Source organism: Schistocerca americana, chromosome 1, assembly GCF_021461395.2.
Source record: "Schistocerca americana isolate TAMUIC-IGC-003095 chromosome 1, iqSchAmer2.1, whole genome shotgun sequence".
Lineage (NCBI taxonomy): Eukaryota > Metazoa > Arthropoda > Insecta > Orthoptera > Acrididae > Schistocerca > Schistocerca americana.
The window spans coordinates 364463136-364481010 of NC_060119.1; the positions used below are offsets into that span (position 1 = coordinate 364463136).

The following is a 17875-nucleotide window of genomic DNA, read 5'->3' on the forward strand; positions in this document are numbered from 1 at the left end:
AGATATAATGTGGTAATACACCCAGTCCTCAACTATTGCTTACTCTCGTAAGACACACACCCAGAGTCATGTTCACCTAATACTTTTGAACAGTGTTCTGTATAGGAACAAATGACCCACGTAATAAAATAAGAGAAATCAGAGCTCACAAGGAAACATTTAGGTGCTACTCGAGACTGGAGTGCTCGAGAAATAGTTTGAAAGTACACTACTGGCCATTAAAATTGCTACAGCAAGAGGAAATGCAGATGATAAACGGGTATTCATTGGAGAAATATATTATACTAGAACTGACATGTGATTACATTTTCACGCACTTTGGGTGCATTGATCCTGAGAAATCAGTACCCAAGAAACCACCTCTGGCAGTAATAACGGCCTTGATACGCCTGAGCATTGAGTCAAACACAGTTTGGATGGCGTGTACAGGTACAGCTGCCCATGCAGCTTCAACACGATACCACAGTTCATCAACAGTAGTGACTGGCGTATTGTGGCGAACCAGTTGCTCGGCCACCATTGACCTGACGTTTTCAATTGGTGAGAGATCAGGAGTATGTGCTGGCCAGGGTAGCAGTCGAACATTTTCTGTATCCAGAAAGGCCCGTACAGGACTTGCAACATGCGGTCGTGCTTTATCCTGCTGAAATGTAGGGTTTCGCAGGGATCGAATGAAGGGTAGAGTCACGGGTCGTAACACATCTGAAATGTAACGTCCACTGTTCAAAGTTCCGTCAATGCGAACAAGGGGTGACCGAGACGTGTAACCAATGGCACCCCATACCATCACGCCGGGTGATACGCCAGTATGGCGATGACGAATACACGCTTCCAATCTGCGTTCACCGCGATGTCGCCAAACACGGATGCGACCATCATGATGCTTTAAACAGAACCTGGATTCATCCGAAAAAGTGACGTTTTGCCATTCGTGCACCCAGTTTCGTCGTTGCGTACACCTTGGCAGGCGCTCCTGTCTGTGATGCAGCGTCAAGGGTAACCGCAGCCATGGTCTCCGAGTTGATAGTCCATTCTGCTGCAAACGTCGTCGGACTGTTCGTGCAGATGGTTGTTGTCTTGGAAACGTCCCCATCTGTTGACTCAGGGATCGAGACGTGGCTGCACGATTCGTTACAGCCATGCGGATAAGATGCCTGTCATCTCGACTGCTAGTGATACGAGGCCGTTGGGATCCAGCACGGCGTTCCGTATTACCCTCCTGAACCTACCGATTCCATATTCTGGTAACATTGGATCTCGACCAACGCGAGCAGCAATGTCGTGATATGATAAACTGCAATCGCGATATGCTACAATTCGACCTTTATCAAAGTCGGAAACGTGATGGTACGCATTTCTCCTCCTTACACGAGGCATCACAACAACGTTTCAAGAGGCAACGCCGGCCAACTGCTGTTTATGTATGAGAAATCGGTTGGAAACTTTCCTTGTGTCAGCACGTTGTAGGTGTCGCCACTGGCGTGAATGCTCTGAAAAGATAATCATTTGCATATCACAGCATCTTCTTCCCGTCGGTTGAATTTCACGTCTGTAGCACGTCATCTTCGTGCTGTAGCAATTTTAATGGCCAGTAGTGGAGTTTTACGAACCATTTGCCAAACACAACAGTGTGAATCGCGCAGGAATCATGTGGATGCAGTGATGGTAAAGAAAAGTTCAAGTCTGAGAAAAGTTGTGTGTGTTTGCAGCCGAATGACGTGTATGGTGCAGGCCCCCTGGCTCCTTAACCTTGGGCTGAGGAGAGGCCGGTGGGCGGGAGCGGCCAGTGATCTGAGCGAGGCGTCAGCGTGCTGAGTGTTGACTGTGGTCGCGGGTATATAGGAGAGGCGGAGGAAGCGGCCGCCAGTCCACCGGAGGCAACACACCATGGCGTCCACCGCCCACAGGCTGCTGGAGGCAGCCTCACCAGTACTGCTGCTGCTGCTGCTCGCTGCCGCCACGGCACGCCCACAGGGTGAGTCGGACGGACGCACTCAGCGTTTCTCATCCGTAGCACGAACGCAGTTCCACACTGCGTGATGTCAGTATTACGTTCCGCTCTTGTTCGAAGTGTTAGGAATGTCGAAGATGGACGTAACTGTCTTCACAAGATGCTCAGTTCGAAAGAAACGTAAATAAAGAAAGACGAGTAGACGCGATGTCTCTTTCCTAGTGGGCACAGATGAAAGCCTGGAAGTCATCACTGTTACAATGGCTCCAATGCATAACACGTTCTCAATAGTTCGTTTATTTATTAATATATTTTAAACTTCCTTCAAGAAAAATAATATCCCTTATAGTTATTAGAGGCAGACAAATGGAAACGAGACTGACGAAAAGAGTAAGTAAACTGTTTTATTATCTCAAAAGTAGTCGCCATCAATTCAGACGTCGCTTCTTTCGACCGTGGGTTCTGCTAGCGAGGCACTTTGCAGTTTACCCAACACAGGCAATGCGCACTCACCACGGAGTGACTGGCGGGTAGTAACGCGTTAGTGTCGCTCAGGGCAGAGAGTCAACGTCAGGACTGGCCTTCTGGCCCCGCCGTTTCACTCTTCATGTGGACAACTGCCTGACTGCCACCACACGAGGAAAGAGGCTTGCTAGTTAACGCGATCTACAATCATATCAGCTTTATAGAGCCCCTTAAGGAAATAGCATCCAGGGCTGGGAAGAAGTCCAATCTATACCTGGTATATCAGCCGGATGAGGGCGACAGTCTCATCTAATACATCCCACTGTGAGACAAGCACGGTGAATGAATTCATGGAAAAATGTTTGTGGTTGCCTCTGCAATCATGATTGTACTCAGGCGTGTACCCCTTCGTCCGAAGGAAATCGACGGCCACTAATGTCTTCCTTCGGGGCTCCAAAAACATAAAAATTGCATGGGAAGAGATCGGGACTGTACGGGGGATATGTAGGTCTTTAAATGCGAACATTTTACGTTAGGCTTTACCGTGACTGTTATTGACATTAAATAAACAACAAGTTACTGTGACTAGTCACCGTTATGAGGAAAGGTGTGTAGAATGTGTGTTTCTTTCGGCTGTTTTGGTTCAGTTCAGGAGGTAATTGTTGCTTTATAAGATTGGCTAGTTTTTTCTTCTGTGTAGCTTTCGTTTCCTGCACGATGAACTCGGTGCACTCTTTGACGTTTTAGGTTATGGAATCATATTCTAATCTATGAAGCAACTTTCCCAACTGTAATTCTGCATTATAAAGCTTTGTGTTGAACATTTGATTTTTAATATAAAGTTCTTTCAGTTCATTTCTCACCCAGAGTTTTCGTGCGTTTTCCAGTGTTTTCTTTGCAGTTGTTGTGTTTGTTTTTATGTCAATCTTGTTTATGGAATCATAATCTAATCTATGAAGCAATTTTTCACTAACGGATATGTAGGTGCTTTCCATCGAAACTTCTGCAGTATTATCGAAACAATCTAAGATCAAAATGATCGCCCATATGTTGCCATAGCCGTTTAGAATACGAGTGCCCTGAAGGAAGACATTCGCCGTCGTCGATTTGCTTCGGACGAAGAGGTGCACGCTTGATTCCTTAGGTAACCGCAAATATTTTTCCATGAAGGCACTGATTGTCTTATTTCACAGTGGGATAACTGTATTAACAATTATAGCGATTATTTATGAAATAATAAACAGTTTACTTACTTTTTCCCATCCATTTCGTTTTCGTTTGACTGACTCTTACACAAAGACGTGGAAAACGTAGGTGAGAAACAGCACGGAAAAGATGTAAACACAATGTTTGGATCTAACAAGACTAAAAATCAATGATATTGATTCTCACCAAAGTACTTACAGTATTTATGCTTACTACTACTGCGAGTAACGAAGAAACTCAAAGAAAGGCACGATGAAATTAAAAATATAAATGGCTCTGAGCACTATGGGACTCAACTTCTGAGGTCATTAGTCTTAAAAATATAATTCATGACATTAACGGAGACGGAAATGTAACTCTGGTTGGGGAATGGAATTCGATAGCAGCAAAAGAAAGAAAACGAAAAATACCAAGAGAACACGGCTTGACGGAAAGGAAAATTATGGGAAGTTAGACTCAAAGCACAATTAACATATAACACTTAACTTACAACATGCAAGACGTTTTTGTACGTGGAAGATAGCGAAGGGTTGCGAATTGTTTACATAGTGGTAAGACAGAGACTGGGAACACAGATTTTAACCATCAAAAGATTTCCAGGAGTAAATGTGTCAGTTGTGAACCACCTCACAACTTCCCTAACAAAGAGTTGTGCGCTGTAATAATATTAAAAACTATCAGTCGTTAATCAGCACAGTTTATAACATACATTTAGCGCCAGTCCAATGTCCTGGAAATGAATATTCAGATACTTGTCTCCAATGCGATCCACCAAAAGAAGCCCGTCTTGAATCGCGCGATATTTTAACCAGTTCCTCTAGTTTTCCACCAGCTTTGTTTGTCACAGTAATTGACACGTTCCGCGGAAGCGACTAAAATGTTATATAAAGCACTGTTATTTGGGAAACTTCCATCATTTATATTAGAGCTCGTTTTAAGCGATCGTTTAATATAATATGAGATGTCTCTACAAATCTTGCTCTGAAACTGTGGCTACTGGCCCATTTTCGTTATGTTTTGGTTCGAGTCATCGCACTATCGATTATTCAGACAGACACGTCTCCAGTCGGACATTACTTACAGGCAGCTTCTGCACTTCAGTAAATTCCACTTCTGAAGTTACCCTAAGAGACGTAGCATATTCCATGTCTTACATGTTAACGAAAAACTTCTACCAGAGTATCTGAGCGATTGCTTGAGGTGTAGCATCCCCTACCAGATTAATTGAAAGTGTCGCGTTTGGTCGAATATCCGTTTCTATTATTGCGTTTCTGTAGGTTTATTATTAAGTGCGGGTAAATTTCACATTACGGGAATGACTGCGCTGAACGTCATCGTTTCCAAGTAAACACCCGGACCTACGAAATATTTTTCGAGAGGTAGGTACTCAAGTTTTTCATGTACGTTCTTCACAAGTCACGCCACGTTCATGCGGCTCGATTTTTAGGAGGCATTATTAGCATTTTAAAGAGCCTGATGACATCAGCTCATCTTCAGACTTGTCGCAAACAAAGTTCTGCGAGTCATACGGAATGATAGTGCAATTCGGTTGCGAGAAGGCAGCCCACATCAGTATCACTGGCAAAAGGAAGACACGTGGCGTAGACGAAAAGTGTTCTTCACAGTACACACCAGTTACTAAGAAGACGTACCAACCACTCAAAACCAACAACACACAGTTTTTCTTCTCTGCCAGCTACTTCTTTCATTGGAATATTAATTAAGCGCGGCTTTTCATATTATTATGACTGCAAATGAGTTTTACAGCACTGCAATCTGTATTATTTGTTTTTTCTCAAAACTTTCGATATTTTCCCATTCATTGATTTCCCCACCTATAGTCGTTTGTGATTTATCCAAGGGGTACAGACCCTTCAGGGAAAGATGCAAGCCTAGTTTACGACAGCGCCACCATGTAAATTTACAGCACCGAATTAGTGTTTAACACTACTGTCAGATGCTGCTTCTTCCTTTCAGAGACGTAATTTATACACTGTTTGGACCACCACGTATGTTGTTACATAGTATCTTTCGGAAAGAAATGTAAATCAGTACTTCATTACACTCCGTGGTCGAAGGTCCATGCCGGAATTAGAGGTAACAAAATACTATTAGGTTAATTTCATTCCGTCCTTATCTCAGAATTAAAAACTAACAATTAATTATGGCGGTGACAGCCACTGATCCCTTCATTGCAGATGCACACCAAGCTCGAAATTTGACAGGAATCAGTGAGATACTGCGAGTAATGAAGATAATGAGCGGTGGCACTACAACACTAGTGTGTGATGTAAGTTGATAATTGTACCTGACGGGAGCCGTACTGGGGTTGTTAGTGCGGTTGTGGTGACCACTGCGTCGGGATGGCCTAGTTTCGAATATCGCTCTGGAACAAATTTTCAAATCACCCCATTGATATAAACAATGCTCACTGGCGGCTAACGTCTTTAATTTCTTTGTGTCAGAACTGAAAACATTTTTTCAGTGCAGAAAACTTCTGCTCAGTGTTTTAACTGATGACCTCTCATCCTATCCCTTCTCCTTTCAGAGTTTTCCACATATCCCTTTCCGATTCTGAGGCAGAACTTGCTCAATCCTTACCTTATCAGTCCACCTAATTTTCAACATTCCTCTGTAGCACCACATCTCAAATCCTTCGATTCTCTTCTGTTTCGGTTTTCCCACAGTCCATGCTTCACTACCATACAATGCTGTGCTCCGAACGTACATTCTCAGAAATTTCTTCCTCAAATTAAAGCCAGTATTTGATACCAGTAGACTTCTCTTGGCCAGCAATGCCGTTTTCGCCAGTGCTATTCGGCTTTTAATGTCGTCCTTGCTCCGTCCGTCATTGGTTATTTTGCTGCCTAGGTAGTAGAGTTTCTTAACTTCATCTACTTCGTGACCATCAACCCTGATGTTAAGTTTCTCGCTGTTCCATTTCTGCTACTTCTCATTACTTTCGTATTTCTTCGATTTTCTCTCAATCCATATTTTGGACCCATCAGGCTGTTCATCCCATTTAGTAGATCATGTAATTCTTCATCACTTTCACTCAGGATAGCAGTGTCATCAGCGAATCGTATACACTGATATCTTTTTGCATTGAATTTTAATTCCATTCCTGAATCTTTATTTTATTTCCATCATTGCCTCTTCGATGTACAGATTGAATAGTAGGGGCAAAAGAATACATCCCTGTCTTACACGCTTTTTAATCCGAGCCCTGATTTTGTTTCGTTTACTCTTATTATTCCCTCTTGGCTCTTGTACATAACGTATATTATCAGTCTCTCCCTATAGATTTTCCCTGTTGTTCTCAAAATTTCGAACATCTTACACCATTTTACATTGTCGAACGCTTTCTCCAGGTCGACAAATCCTATGAACGTGTCTTGATTTTTCTTTAGTCTTGCTTCCATTATTAACCGCAACCTCAGAATTGCGTCTCTGGTGCCTTTAACTTTCCTAAAGCCAAGCTGATCGTCATTCAACACATCCTCAATTTCCTTTTCCATTCTTCTATATATTATTATTGTCAGCAACTTGGATGCATGAACTGTTAAACTGATTGTGCGGTAATTCTCGCACTTTTCAGCTCTTGCAGTCTTCGGAATTGTGTGGATGATATTTTTTCGAAAGTCTGATGGTATGTCGCCAGATTCATACATTCTGCACACCAACATAAATAGTCATTTTGTTGCCACTTCTCCCAATGATTTTAGAAATTCCGATGGAATGTTATCTGTCCTTCCTGCCTTATTTGATTTAAGTCCTCCAAAGCTCTCTTAAATTCCGATTCTGATACTGGATTCCCCAACTCATCTAAATCGACTCCTGTTTCTTCTTCTATCACATCAGACAGATCTTCACCCTTATAGAGGCTTCCAATGTGCTCTTTCCACCTACCCGATCTCTCCTCTGCATTTAACAGCGGAATTCCTGTTGCGCTCTTATTGTTACCACCCTTGCTTTTAATTTCATCGAAGGTTGTTTTGACATTCCTATATGCTGAGCCGGTCCTTTCGACAATCATTTCTTTCTCGATTTCTTCACATTTTTCATGCAGCCATTTCGTCTTAGCTTCTTATTCCTCAGCGACTTGTATTTCTGTATTCCTGAATTTCCCTGAACATTTTTATACTTCCTTCTTTCGTTGAACAACTCAAGTATTTCTTCTGTTACACATTGTTTCTTCGCAGTTATCTTCTTTGTACCTATGTTTTTCTTTCCAACTACAGTGATTGCTCTTTTTAGAGATGTCCATTCTTCTTCAACTGTATTGCCAACTGAGATATTCCTTATTGCTGTGTTTATAGCTTTAGAGAGTTCAAAGCGTATTTCGTCATTTCTTAGTACTTCTGTATCTCACTTCTTTGCCTATTCATTATTGCTGACTAATTTCTTAAACTTCAGCCTACTCTTCATCACTAACACATTGTGCTCTGGGTCTATATCCAGTCTCTGATTTCGGAATCTCTGTCTGACCATGATGTAATCCTTCTCGTGTGATTCTTAAACAGAGTATTCGCTTTACAGGCTGAAATTTGTTAGATAACTCACTTAGTCTTTCTTCTCTGTCATTCATTGTCCCAAACTCATATTCCCCTATAACCTTTTCTTCTACTTCATCCCTTACAACTGCATTCTAGTTCCCCGTGACTATTAGATTTTCAGCTCTCTTTATGTACTGTATTACCCCTTCAATATCCTCATATACTTTCTGTATCTCCTATTTTCAGCTTGCGACGTCGGCATATACAGGGTGATCCATTGATAGTGACTGGGCCAAATATATCACGAAATAAGCATCAAACGAAAAAACTACACAGAACGAAACTCGTCTAGCTTGAAGGGGGAAACCAGATGGCGCTATGTTTGGCCTGCTAGATGGCGCTGCCATAGGTCAAACGGATATCAAGTGCGTTTTTTTTTTTTTTTTAAATAGGAACCCCTATTTTTATTACACATTCGTGTAGTACGTAAAGAAATGTGAATGTTTTAGTTGGACCACTTTTTTCGCTTTGTGATAGATGGCGTTGTAATAATCACAAACGTATAAGTACGTGGTATCACGTAACATTCCGCCAGTGCGGACAGTATTTGCTTCGTAATACATTACCCGTGTTAAAATGGACCGTTTACCAATTGCGGAAAAGGTCGATATCGTGTTGATGTATGGCTATTATGATCAAAATCCCCAACGGGCGTGTGCTATGTGTGCTGCTCGGTATCGTGGACATCATCGAAGTGTCCGGACCGTTCGCCGGATAGTTATGTTATTTCAGCCACATGTGAAACGTCAACCACGACCTGCAACAAATGATGATGCCCAAGTAGGTGTTTTAGCTGCTGTCGTGGCTAATCAGCACATCAGTAGCAGACAAATTGCGCGAGAATCGGGAATCTCAGAAACGTCGGTGTTGAGAATGCTACATCAACATCGATTGCACCTGTACCATATTTCTATGCACGAGGAACTGTATGGCGACGACTTTGAACGTCGTGTACAGTTCTGACACTGGGCACAGGATAAGTTACGGGACGATGACAGATTTTTTGCACGAGTTCTATTTAGCGACGAAGCGCCATTCACCAACAGCGGTAACGTAAACCTTCATAATATGCACTATTGGGCAACGGAAAATCCACGATGGCTGCGACAACTGGAACATCAGCGACCTTGGCGGGTTAATCTATGATGCGACATCATGGGAGGAAGTATAATTGCCCCCATTTTATCGATGGCAATATAAATGGTGCAATGTATGCCTATTTCCTACGTAATGTTCTACAGATGTTAATGCAAGATGTTTCACTGCATGACAAAATGGCGATGTACTTCCAACATGATGGATGTCCGGCACATAGCTCGCGTGCGGCTGAAATGGTATTGAGTAGCATATTACATGACAGGTGGATTGGTCGTCGAAGCACCATAGCATGGCCCGCACGTTCACCGGATCTGACGTCCCCGGATTTCTGCTGTGGGGAAAATTGAAGGATATTTGCTGTCGTGATCCTCCGACAACGCCTGACAACATGCGTCAGCGCATTGTCCATGCATGTGCCAACATTACGGAAGGCGAACTACTCGCTGTTGAGAGGAATGTCGTTACACGTATTGGCAAATGCACTGAGATAGACGGACATTATTTTGAGCATTTATTGCATTAATGTGGTATTTGCAGATAATCACACTGTAACAGCATGCGTTCTGAAAATGGTAAGTTCACAAAGGTACATGTATCACATTGGAACAACCGAAATAAAATGTTCAAACGTACCTACCTTCTGTATTTTAATTTAAAAAACCTGCCTGTTACCAACTGTTCGTCTAAAATTGCGAGCCATACTATTACAGTGCCATCTATCACAAAGGGAAAAAACTGGTCCAACTAAAACATTCATATTTCTTTACGTACTACACGAATATGTGATAAGAATTGGGGTTCCTTTTTAAAAAAACTTCGATGATATCCGTTTGACCTATGGCAGCGCCATCTAGCGGGCCAACCATAGCGCCATCTGGTTTCCCCCTTCAAGCTAGACAAGTTTCGTTCTTGGTAGTTTTTCCGTTTGACGCTTATTTTGTGAGATATTTGGCCCGGTCACGATCAATTGGGCCACCCTGTATACCTGAACTATCTCTGTCGGTGTTGGTTTGCTGTCGATTCTTATGAGAACAGCTCTGTCACTGAACTGTTCACAGAAATACACTCTCTGCCCTATCTTTTTATTCGTAACAAATGCTACTCCCGTTACACCATTTTCTGCAGCTGTTGATATTACCCTATACTTATCTGACCATAAATCAACCTCTTCTTTCCATTTCACTTCAGTGATCCCTACCATATATAGGTTGAGCCTTTTCATTTCCCTTTTCAGATTTTCTATTCTCCCCTACCACGTTCAAGCTTCTGACATTCCACGCCAGGCTCGTAGAACGTTATTCTTCCATTGGTTGTTGACTCTTTTCCCTCGGTCACCTCCCTATTGGCATTCCCCTCCCGGAAGTCCGAATGGGTGGCTCTACCGTAATCTTTTGTCAATGGAGAGATCATCATGACACTTTTTCAGTTACAGGCCACGTGTCCTGTGGATACACGTTATGTGTCTTTAATGCAGTGGTTTCCATTGCCTTCTGCATCCTCATGCAGTTGATCATTGCAGAGTTTCCCACTCCAAGGACAAGAGAGTGCCCTGAAATTCTGTCCACTTCTCCATCTTCTGCCAAGGCCGTTGGCAGAATGAGGGAGATTTCTTACGCCGGAAGCCTTCGGCCGCCAGTGCTGATTATTAATCAAAATTAAAGCGAATACGGGTTTCGAACCCAGAACTGATACCGTTTTGGTTACTAGTCAAAGACGTTACCTATAGACCATAGGTGTCACCCACAGCAGCATGATCTTTCCATATCAGTGGCAGACAACAAAGAGTTTGTCCACACAGGCGATGGCAGTTGAATGTACTTTGGGACTCATAGACTGATGCAGTGACTTAGGTGCCTCCTCGTAACTAATGACTGCGAGCCTGTGATACCTTTGGTTAAAAATGATGAGTATTTATATAGTCTTGGCACGTACTTGCTTTGCTACAGCATTTGTGTTTACTATGTAAGTCACAAGTACGTGTCTCTGATGTGAAGTAACCAGGACATCCTGACTGTGGGGTCTTTCCGTTTCTACTGTATCGATGTTGTTTACGCTTGTGGCCCCTCTGCTTGAAGACAACATGAGGTAACCGCTTCGACACTTCATAAGCCTACTCACACTCTCAGCAGGTACCCCTGGTGTAACTCTGCTCTGCCATCTGGATTGGCCAACTTCCCTGCCTTCTTGCATTAACCCAGAAAGGCGTCTTAGTTCGAACCAGCAGCTCCAAGTAAATTATTAGCAGGAAACATGCCTCTCTCTTTCAGTAAATTCGGCCTCCGGATTCTTACTCATGGTTCCTCAGCAAAATCTTGCATATACTTACAAGTTGGCAATTTATACAGCGACCTATTTTTCTACTTAAACCACAAAGTTCACTGTCTATACTCCTGATTCTAAACATTATTTTCCAGGTTTAGTTCACTGGACTGCCTTGCTTCACTACAGAAATATGATCCCACTGAATTATTAGTTGCAGAATAGCACAGTGCATTATCAAATTCTATCAGCTATACAAATTCCTCAGCCAACATTTGACAGTAGACAATGTGTCTCAACTTCTCATTATGCCTCGCACTACTTTTTGTTTACCCAGTAACTCTCTAGTTACTTCTTACATAACTAATCCTGACTTTCTAAAATTTACTGGGAGTTCATCAGGGTGGGAGGATTTATGCATCAGGCAGATGTAGGTTACACAAAGCAAAATCAGAACCACTACAGTACTAAAAAGTGGGATATGTTTATCGCAATACCCTCTTACATATTGGAATATTCGCTCAGCGGTGATTCGACCCTTTAGTGAGGTGATAAACTCGTTCAGTGAGTGAAGGAGTTCTAGGTTTATGGTGCGATTTAAACTGGTTAGCTTGTTGGTTGGTAACATACCTAGTACGATTAGCTTCTCCAGCTAATACAACAAAGGCCATGTCAGATTCATTATGTTTATTCCAGTGACAGCTGCAGGGATAAAGAACATTGGGCCATGTTTGTTGCAAGTCGTACGATCGATTAACATCCCATTGTTTCTTCATTCGAATCTCATAATTGCTTTGGGACTACCCATTTGTAGTAGTTTACTATTACTATCTCTGGAGTAAACATAGAGTAAAACCAATGCGTACCAACCCTCTACCACTTCCCTCTGACGTCCTGCTGCTTCCCCCTTACCTAAGAATAATAGATTTTCACAGGCTCATGTGTCAGTCTGAACCTACCTAGTCAGACATATAGCAATTCTCTCCATCTATCTCTGGCACGAGTGTAGCTCATCCATTGACATCAATACATAGTAACATTTGTCCTTGGAGATTGACACCACTACCTGTGTTTTCACCTGTACAAATTTGCTGATGGTTTACGATTTCTGGACTTTCTTGATGGTAACGCAACCTGAGGGAACGGAATTTGCACCATTCCCATTAACACAAAGAAGCACAACATCTACAAGAAGACATTAACGTAACCTCCCTGTTTTCCCCAATTTACGCTTAATCTCTTCAAAATGTAATGGTTTCTTTCTACCATATACCACTTCATATGGCGAAAATCCAACACTGGTATGTACAGTCATACTCAAAAGTATCCGAACGACCTGAATTGCATTTCACCTGATTCGCATGCAACCGGCATAACGCAGCTGTCTAGCAGGTCCTCTAATCGCTCCTTGGTACAGTCGTTTGGCTATTGAAAATGGTTCCAACAAGTCACCACTAGAAAACACTGCTCTGTATCGCAATAACTCATGATGTAAAGTAATACCACAATGCTACAAATATCAGGGAACACCTTATCACAGATAAGACTGCCCTTAAGGCTTGTGAGCTCACATTTATTACAATAAATGACATACCTGAAATGTTACCACGCTCATTATTACGTCAGATAGGTAATGCACGTAGTAAGTTCGTCGTAGTCATGATTTCCTCTTCAAAGTAACATACAGTACTTATTATTTAACACAAAATGATGTTAAAAATTTAAGTTATTCACGAGCTGCTACTTGACAATATGTATTAACTTCAAATGACACGACGAACCATCTCGTTCTGCATATGGATTCAAACCCAGGTCAGGCAAACTAAGCAAAGATTTCGTGACTGACGCAAACTAACAGTCATTGCTGATTAGGCATACAGAGGGTGATATACCTCGATTTTAGACAGTATCAGTTAGCAAATATCAACTTTAAATTACATAACACAAACATTTTTAACGGACGCGAATAGCTCCACAGTATCTCTTGTCCCTGTTAACGAACTACGAGAGATGTTAAATATTTCTTTTTCGCAAGTAACTTACTTGAAATGCCGTGAGGTAAAGCTTTGTGTTGGACAGGAATTCGAACCCAGAACCTAATCGAATTGATATCGAAGCACAGCCAACTCTGACATATCGGATTTTCTCGGCAGTAGCTAGATGTTTTAACTGAAATGACGAGAAGAAACATTATTTTTTTCCTTCCCAGGACTCCAACCCGGCACCTATCGCTGTTATATTCTAGAGAAAACGAACGTTAAATATGGGTTTGTTGCATCAGCAGTGACATGTGAGCATGTTTCAACTAGAAATAATATGACGAAGATTCAGTGCTCACTGGGAATAGAGCCCCACACATATCATTGTAAACTACACACAAAGAGACGTCAGCTACCGAATTTTTCTCCACCAGCAGCTCGGCATAACATCTTGAACTTACAGTGATCTCGCAAATAGTTCTGTGTCCCACTGGGAGTCAAAAACGTCAGATATCGTTAGTGTTGACAACGAATGAAAAAACATTAAAAATCAAAATTATTATCCACCAGCAGATAGGTGTTCTCATGCTAGAACTTGATAATATATAATGAAAACTTTAGTGCCGGGCCAGGATTCGAACCCATTCACACGTAATATGTGGAGATGCTGAGGAATCTGCAGTTTTGAACAAACAACAAATAGTAGCCGACCTGCATTGCCACGAAGGGATCAAATTCCGCGTTAAGGGCGGTCTGAGTCGGATTCTCAGTTCAGAACCAATTTTATCGACATACAGAAGCTCAGATAAAAGATGGAATAAGTGTCCTGCGACTCTACATAGCGTTTGTTTCGTCACTAGAAATAAATAACTAGTATAAGAAAGGTTACTGGTGATAGAGTTTCTACATGTCACCACTCCAGACTTTATTGTGGTTCAACCTAACGTCTACTTGGCAGAGAAGGGATATCATTTTTAATGTGAATTTTAGACCACACTGCCATTATATCTTCTTCACTTGGTGTAGTCAGAAGAGAATGGAGTCTTTCTCTCCCTATCTAAAATCATTGACAGAAGTGGGAATTGAACCCAAACCACAGGTATAAGAACCTACCATCAGTCCAACAGACCACCAAACCCTTTTTTCTGTGACTCATTTTTCTATTGTAACGCTGTTGCGCCACACTGGATGAGAATTCTGACACACAGGCTCCCTGTAGTAATTTGCAGCATGTTCAGTACATTCATTGGAATCACCATGAACTAGCTGCCTCGGCTACCCAGTGCATACATTCGACTCTATTTTGTAATCACCGAAATAAAATCACGTAACTGCCACCTACACAGAACTGCCAATAGTGTAGGATGCAGAAATATAAATAGGGAGTGTTCCATTCCACTAGAGGCTATTCTATTGCGCTATCTGTTTGTAAAAAACGTTGTGCAGCGCAAAAGAAAAGCTGTAACTGTTTCTCTCAGACGTCTAGACCCGGCCATTTGCATTATCTCGCAGGGCTGTGGTATGCAGAAGTTCTGGAGGAATTGTTGTTCAGCTCTGGAGCTGCTGCAGCTATGTGTCAGCTAGTAGCGTAATGGAAAGTGTCGTGTACCATAGGCAAGATGTCGCGAGTTCGAATTCATTTACTAGTAGATTTTTTTTAAACGCAATTCTGCTGTCTGCTGATGTTACCAATCTAATGGAACTTTGAACATAATTCCCTTCACTTCTCAGCCCAAAATAGTTGCATGTGGAAAAAGGGCTAACTTCTGTGACGTTTTGTTCTTTTCCGGTTTAATAGACAGCCAGGCAGCAGACGCATTTCGAAGCTTTTGTATTATGTATGGGGAGAGCGCATCGTGCCCAAATACTTCAGAAAAGTATTTTCTACATTAGCTGTCGTCTGGTAGTGGCATTTTATTGTTCTTCAAACATTGTTTGACAGCTTTAAATCACAACAAGTTTTCTACATGCATGTAATCAATAAACTACATGTGCATTGTCAGACTATTATAGATAACATCAGAGAATTCGCATATATCGTTTATGATTAATTTCGCTCTCATGTTTACTATTTACTATTGTTTAAACAACACTAAAGGAATCCTTACGAAAACTGTCCACTGTATTATAAGAAATGAAATAAAACTACTCATGATAACAGGGACAAGAGATACTGTGGAGCTATTCGCGTCCGTTAAAAATGTTTGTGTTATGTAATTTAAAGTTGATATTTGCTAACTGATACTGTCTAAAATCGAGGTATATCACCCTCTGTATGCCTAATCAGCAATGACTGTTAGTTTGCGTCAGTCACGAAATCTTTGCTTAGTTTGCCTGACCTGGGTTTGAATCCATATGCAGAACGAGATGGTTCGTCGCGTCATTTGAAGTTAATACATATTCTCAAGTAGCAGCTCGTGAATAACTTAAATTTTTAACATCATTTTGTGTTAAATAATAAGTACTGTATGTTACTTTGAAGAGGAAATCATGAATATGACGAACTTACTACGTGCATTACCTATCTGACGTAATAATGAGCGTGGTAACATTTCAGGTATGTCATTTATTGTAATAAATGTGAGCTCACAAGCCTTAAGGGCAGTCTTATCTGTGATAAGGTGTTCCCTGATATTTGTAGCATTGTGGTATTACTTTACATCATGAGTTATTGCGATACAGAGCAGTGTTTTCTAGTGGTGACTTGTTGGAACCATTTTCAATAGCCAAACGACTGTACCAAGGAGCGATTAGAGGACCTGCTAGACAGCTGCGTTATGCCGGTTGCATGCGAATCAGGTGAAATGCAGTTCAGGTCGTTCGGATACTTTTGAGCATGACTGTACATTACAATCATATGTAGCTATGATGTAAACTGGGTAAATGGCCCATTTATTGTAACAGTTGTTTAGATAATAACTTAACATCTTGATAAACGTACAAGGCATGCATTTCGTTCTACTGTTTGACTGAGGATGGAAGGGCTAGCTCTGAGCTTCCACATCCGCAGTAGGTAGCATAACGTTGGACATAATGTTAGTAATCTGATTTGTAATTATAGTGCTGCAAATGCTAGATTTTAATTACCAACTGTTTACCATTGCATGTGAGACTGTACTCGCTTGTGAGTCTGGATTGCAACCATCGTAACATAATGTGTAAAGTGTTCTGTGATGTTTAGCATGTAGAGCTATTCACCAATGCCAAACTCAATGGACACAAAATATCCATTCCCACCACTTCAAATGGCTTGGATGTCTCCATAATCATTGCAGTAGACTCATTGATGGCTAATATCAGCATGTTGTATGCACAGGATACAGTTCCTCACATTCTGGATGACATCTTATCTCCTTGTCCTCCATCAGTACTACTCAGCTATTCGACAATCAGTTGTTCTTTGGCTTCTGTGACCTGTTGATACATGGTCATGTGTTTCCTTCACCAGTTTGTCGTTCAAAGCTGGAGATATCACAGCACATGGTGCATACTTCATCATCCTATAAATGAGTCACTCGTGTTCTGAAAACTGCGATGTGTCGTACATAAATGGCAGTAATTGTCATCAGTCTGTGTTTCTTGACAGTGAGCAAGGCTTTTGACAATCCTCACATTACCCAAATCTTTCTGCTCTAGCAATCAGCAATGCTGTATTTCTTGCTGAGTTCAGGTACTGTCTCATAGCCGAATTCACTGAACCTTACGGAAGAAAAATAAAAGTCCTCTGAGCAGCCTAAAGTCATGGGAAGTTGAAATGTTCAAATGTGTGTGAATTCCTAAGGGACCAAACTGCCAAGGTCCCTATACTTCCACGCTACTTAAACTAACTTATGCTAAGAACAACACACACTCCCATGTCCGAGGCAGGACTCGAACCTCGGGTGGGAGGGGCCGCGCAGTCTGTGACATGACCCCCTAAACCGTGCGGTCACTCCGCACGGCATCATGGGAATAAATTAGGACATGAATCGGTGGTTCGGTTACTGAAGCAATGCGTTATATATACCTCCGTACAATTCTGGTGGAGACGGCTCCTTGACGCCTCACATTCATGTCGGCAGCAGTCTGGCGCACACTAGACCGCAGGCGACGTGACGTTGCCGTTTTTCAGACACTTGTGGTCTCTCTGTGCGCCGGTTTTCGCGTGTGTAAACACTGTCCAAGACACACTCCGTTGATACTGGAATCCCAAGTTCTTGTGCAATCTCCAGTGTGCTGCGACACATCCGTCTTGCACCTATTACCATCCCACGTTCATTGTCGATTAACTCGCGAAATACGCCCACGCTCACTACACAGCTGCCTGTAACGGACTGACCAGCCATCGTGTCTACAGTCAAGCCATACGCAGTATGTAGTCG

The 17875-nt window shown here is 42.0% G+C and overlaps 1 protein-coding gene across 3 annotated transcripts in view; it reads left to right on the plus strand.

Moving 5' to 3' along the window:
- The first annotated feature begins 1852 nt into the window (after positions 1-1852).
- Positions 1853-17875, plus strand: part of LOC124600285 (glycine-rich cell wall structural protein 1-like) — a 38456-nt gene continuing 22433 nt past the window's right edge. For 2 of the 3 annotated variants that reach the window (XM_047136148.1, XM_047136149.1), the window contains exon 1: positions 1853-1975. In XM_047136148.1, coding sequence (XP_046992104.1) covers positions 1888-1975 — 88 coding nt within the window. In that variant the 5' untranslated portion in view covers positions 1853-1887. The remainder of the gene's footprint in view (positions 1976-17875) is intronic. The other variant, XM_047136150.1, reaches the window with a different exon arrangement.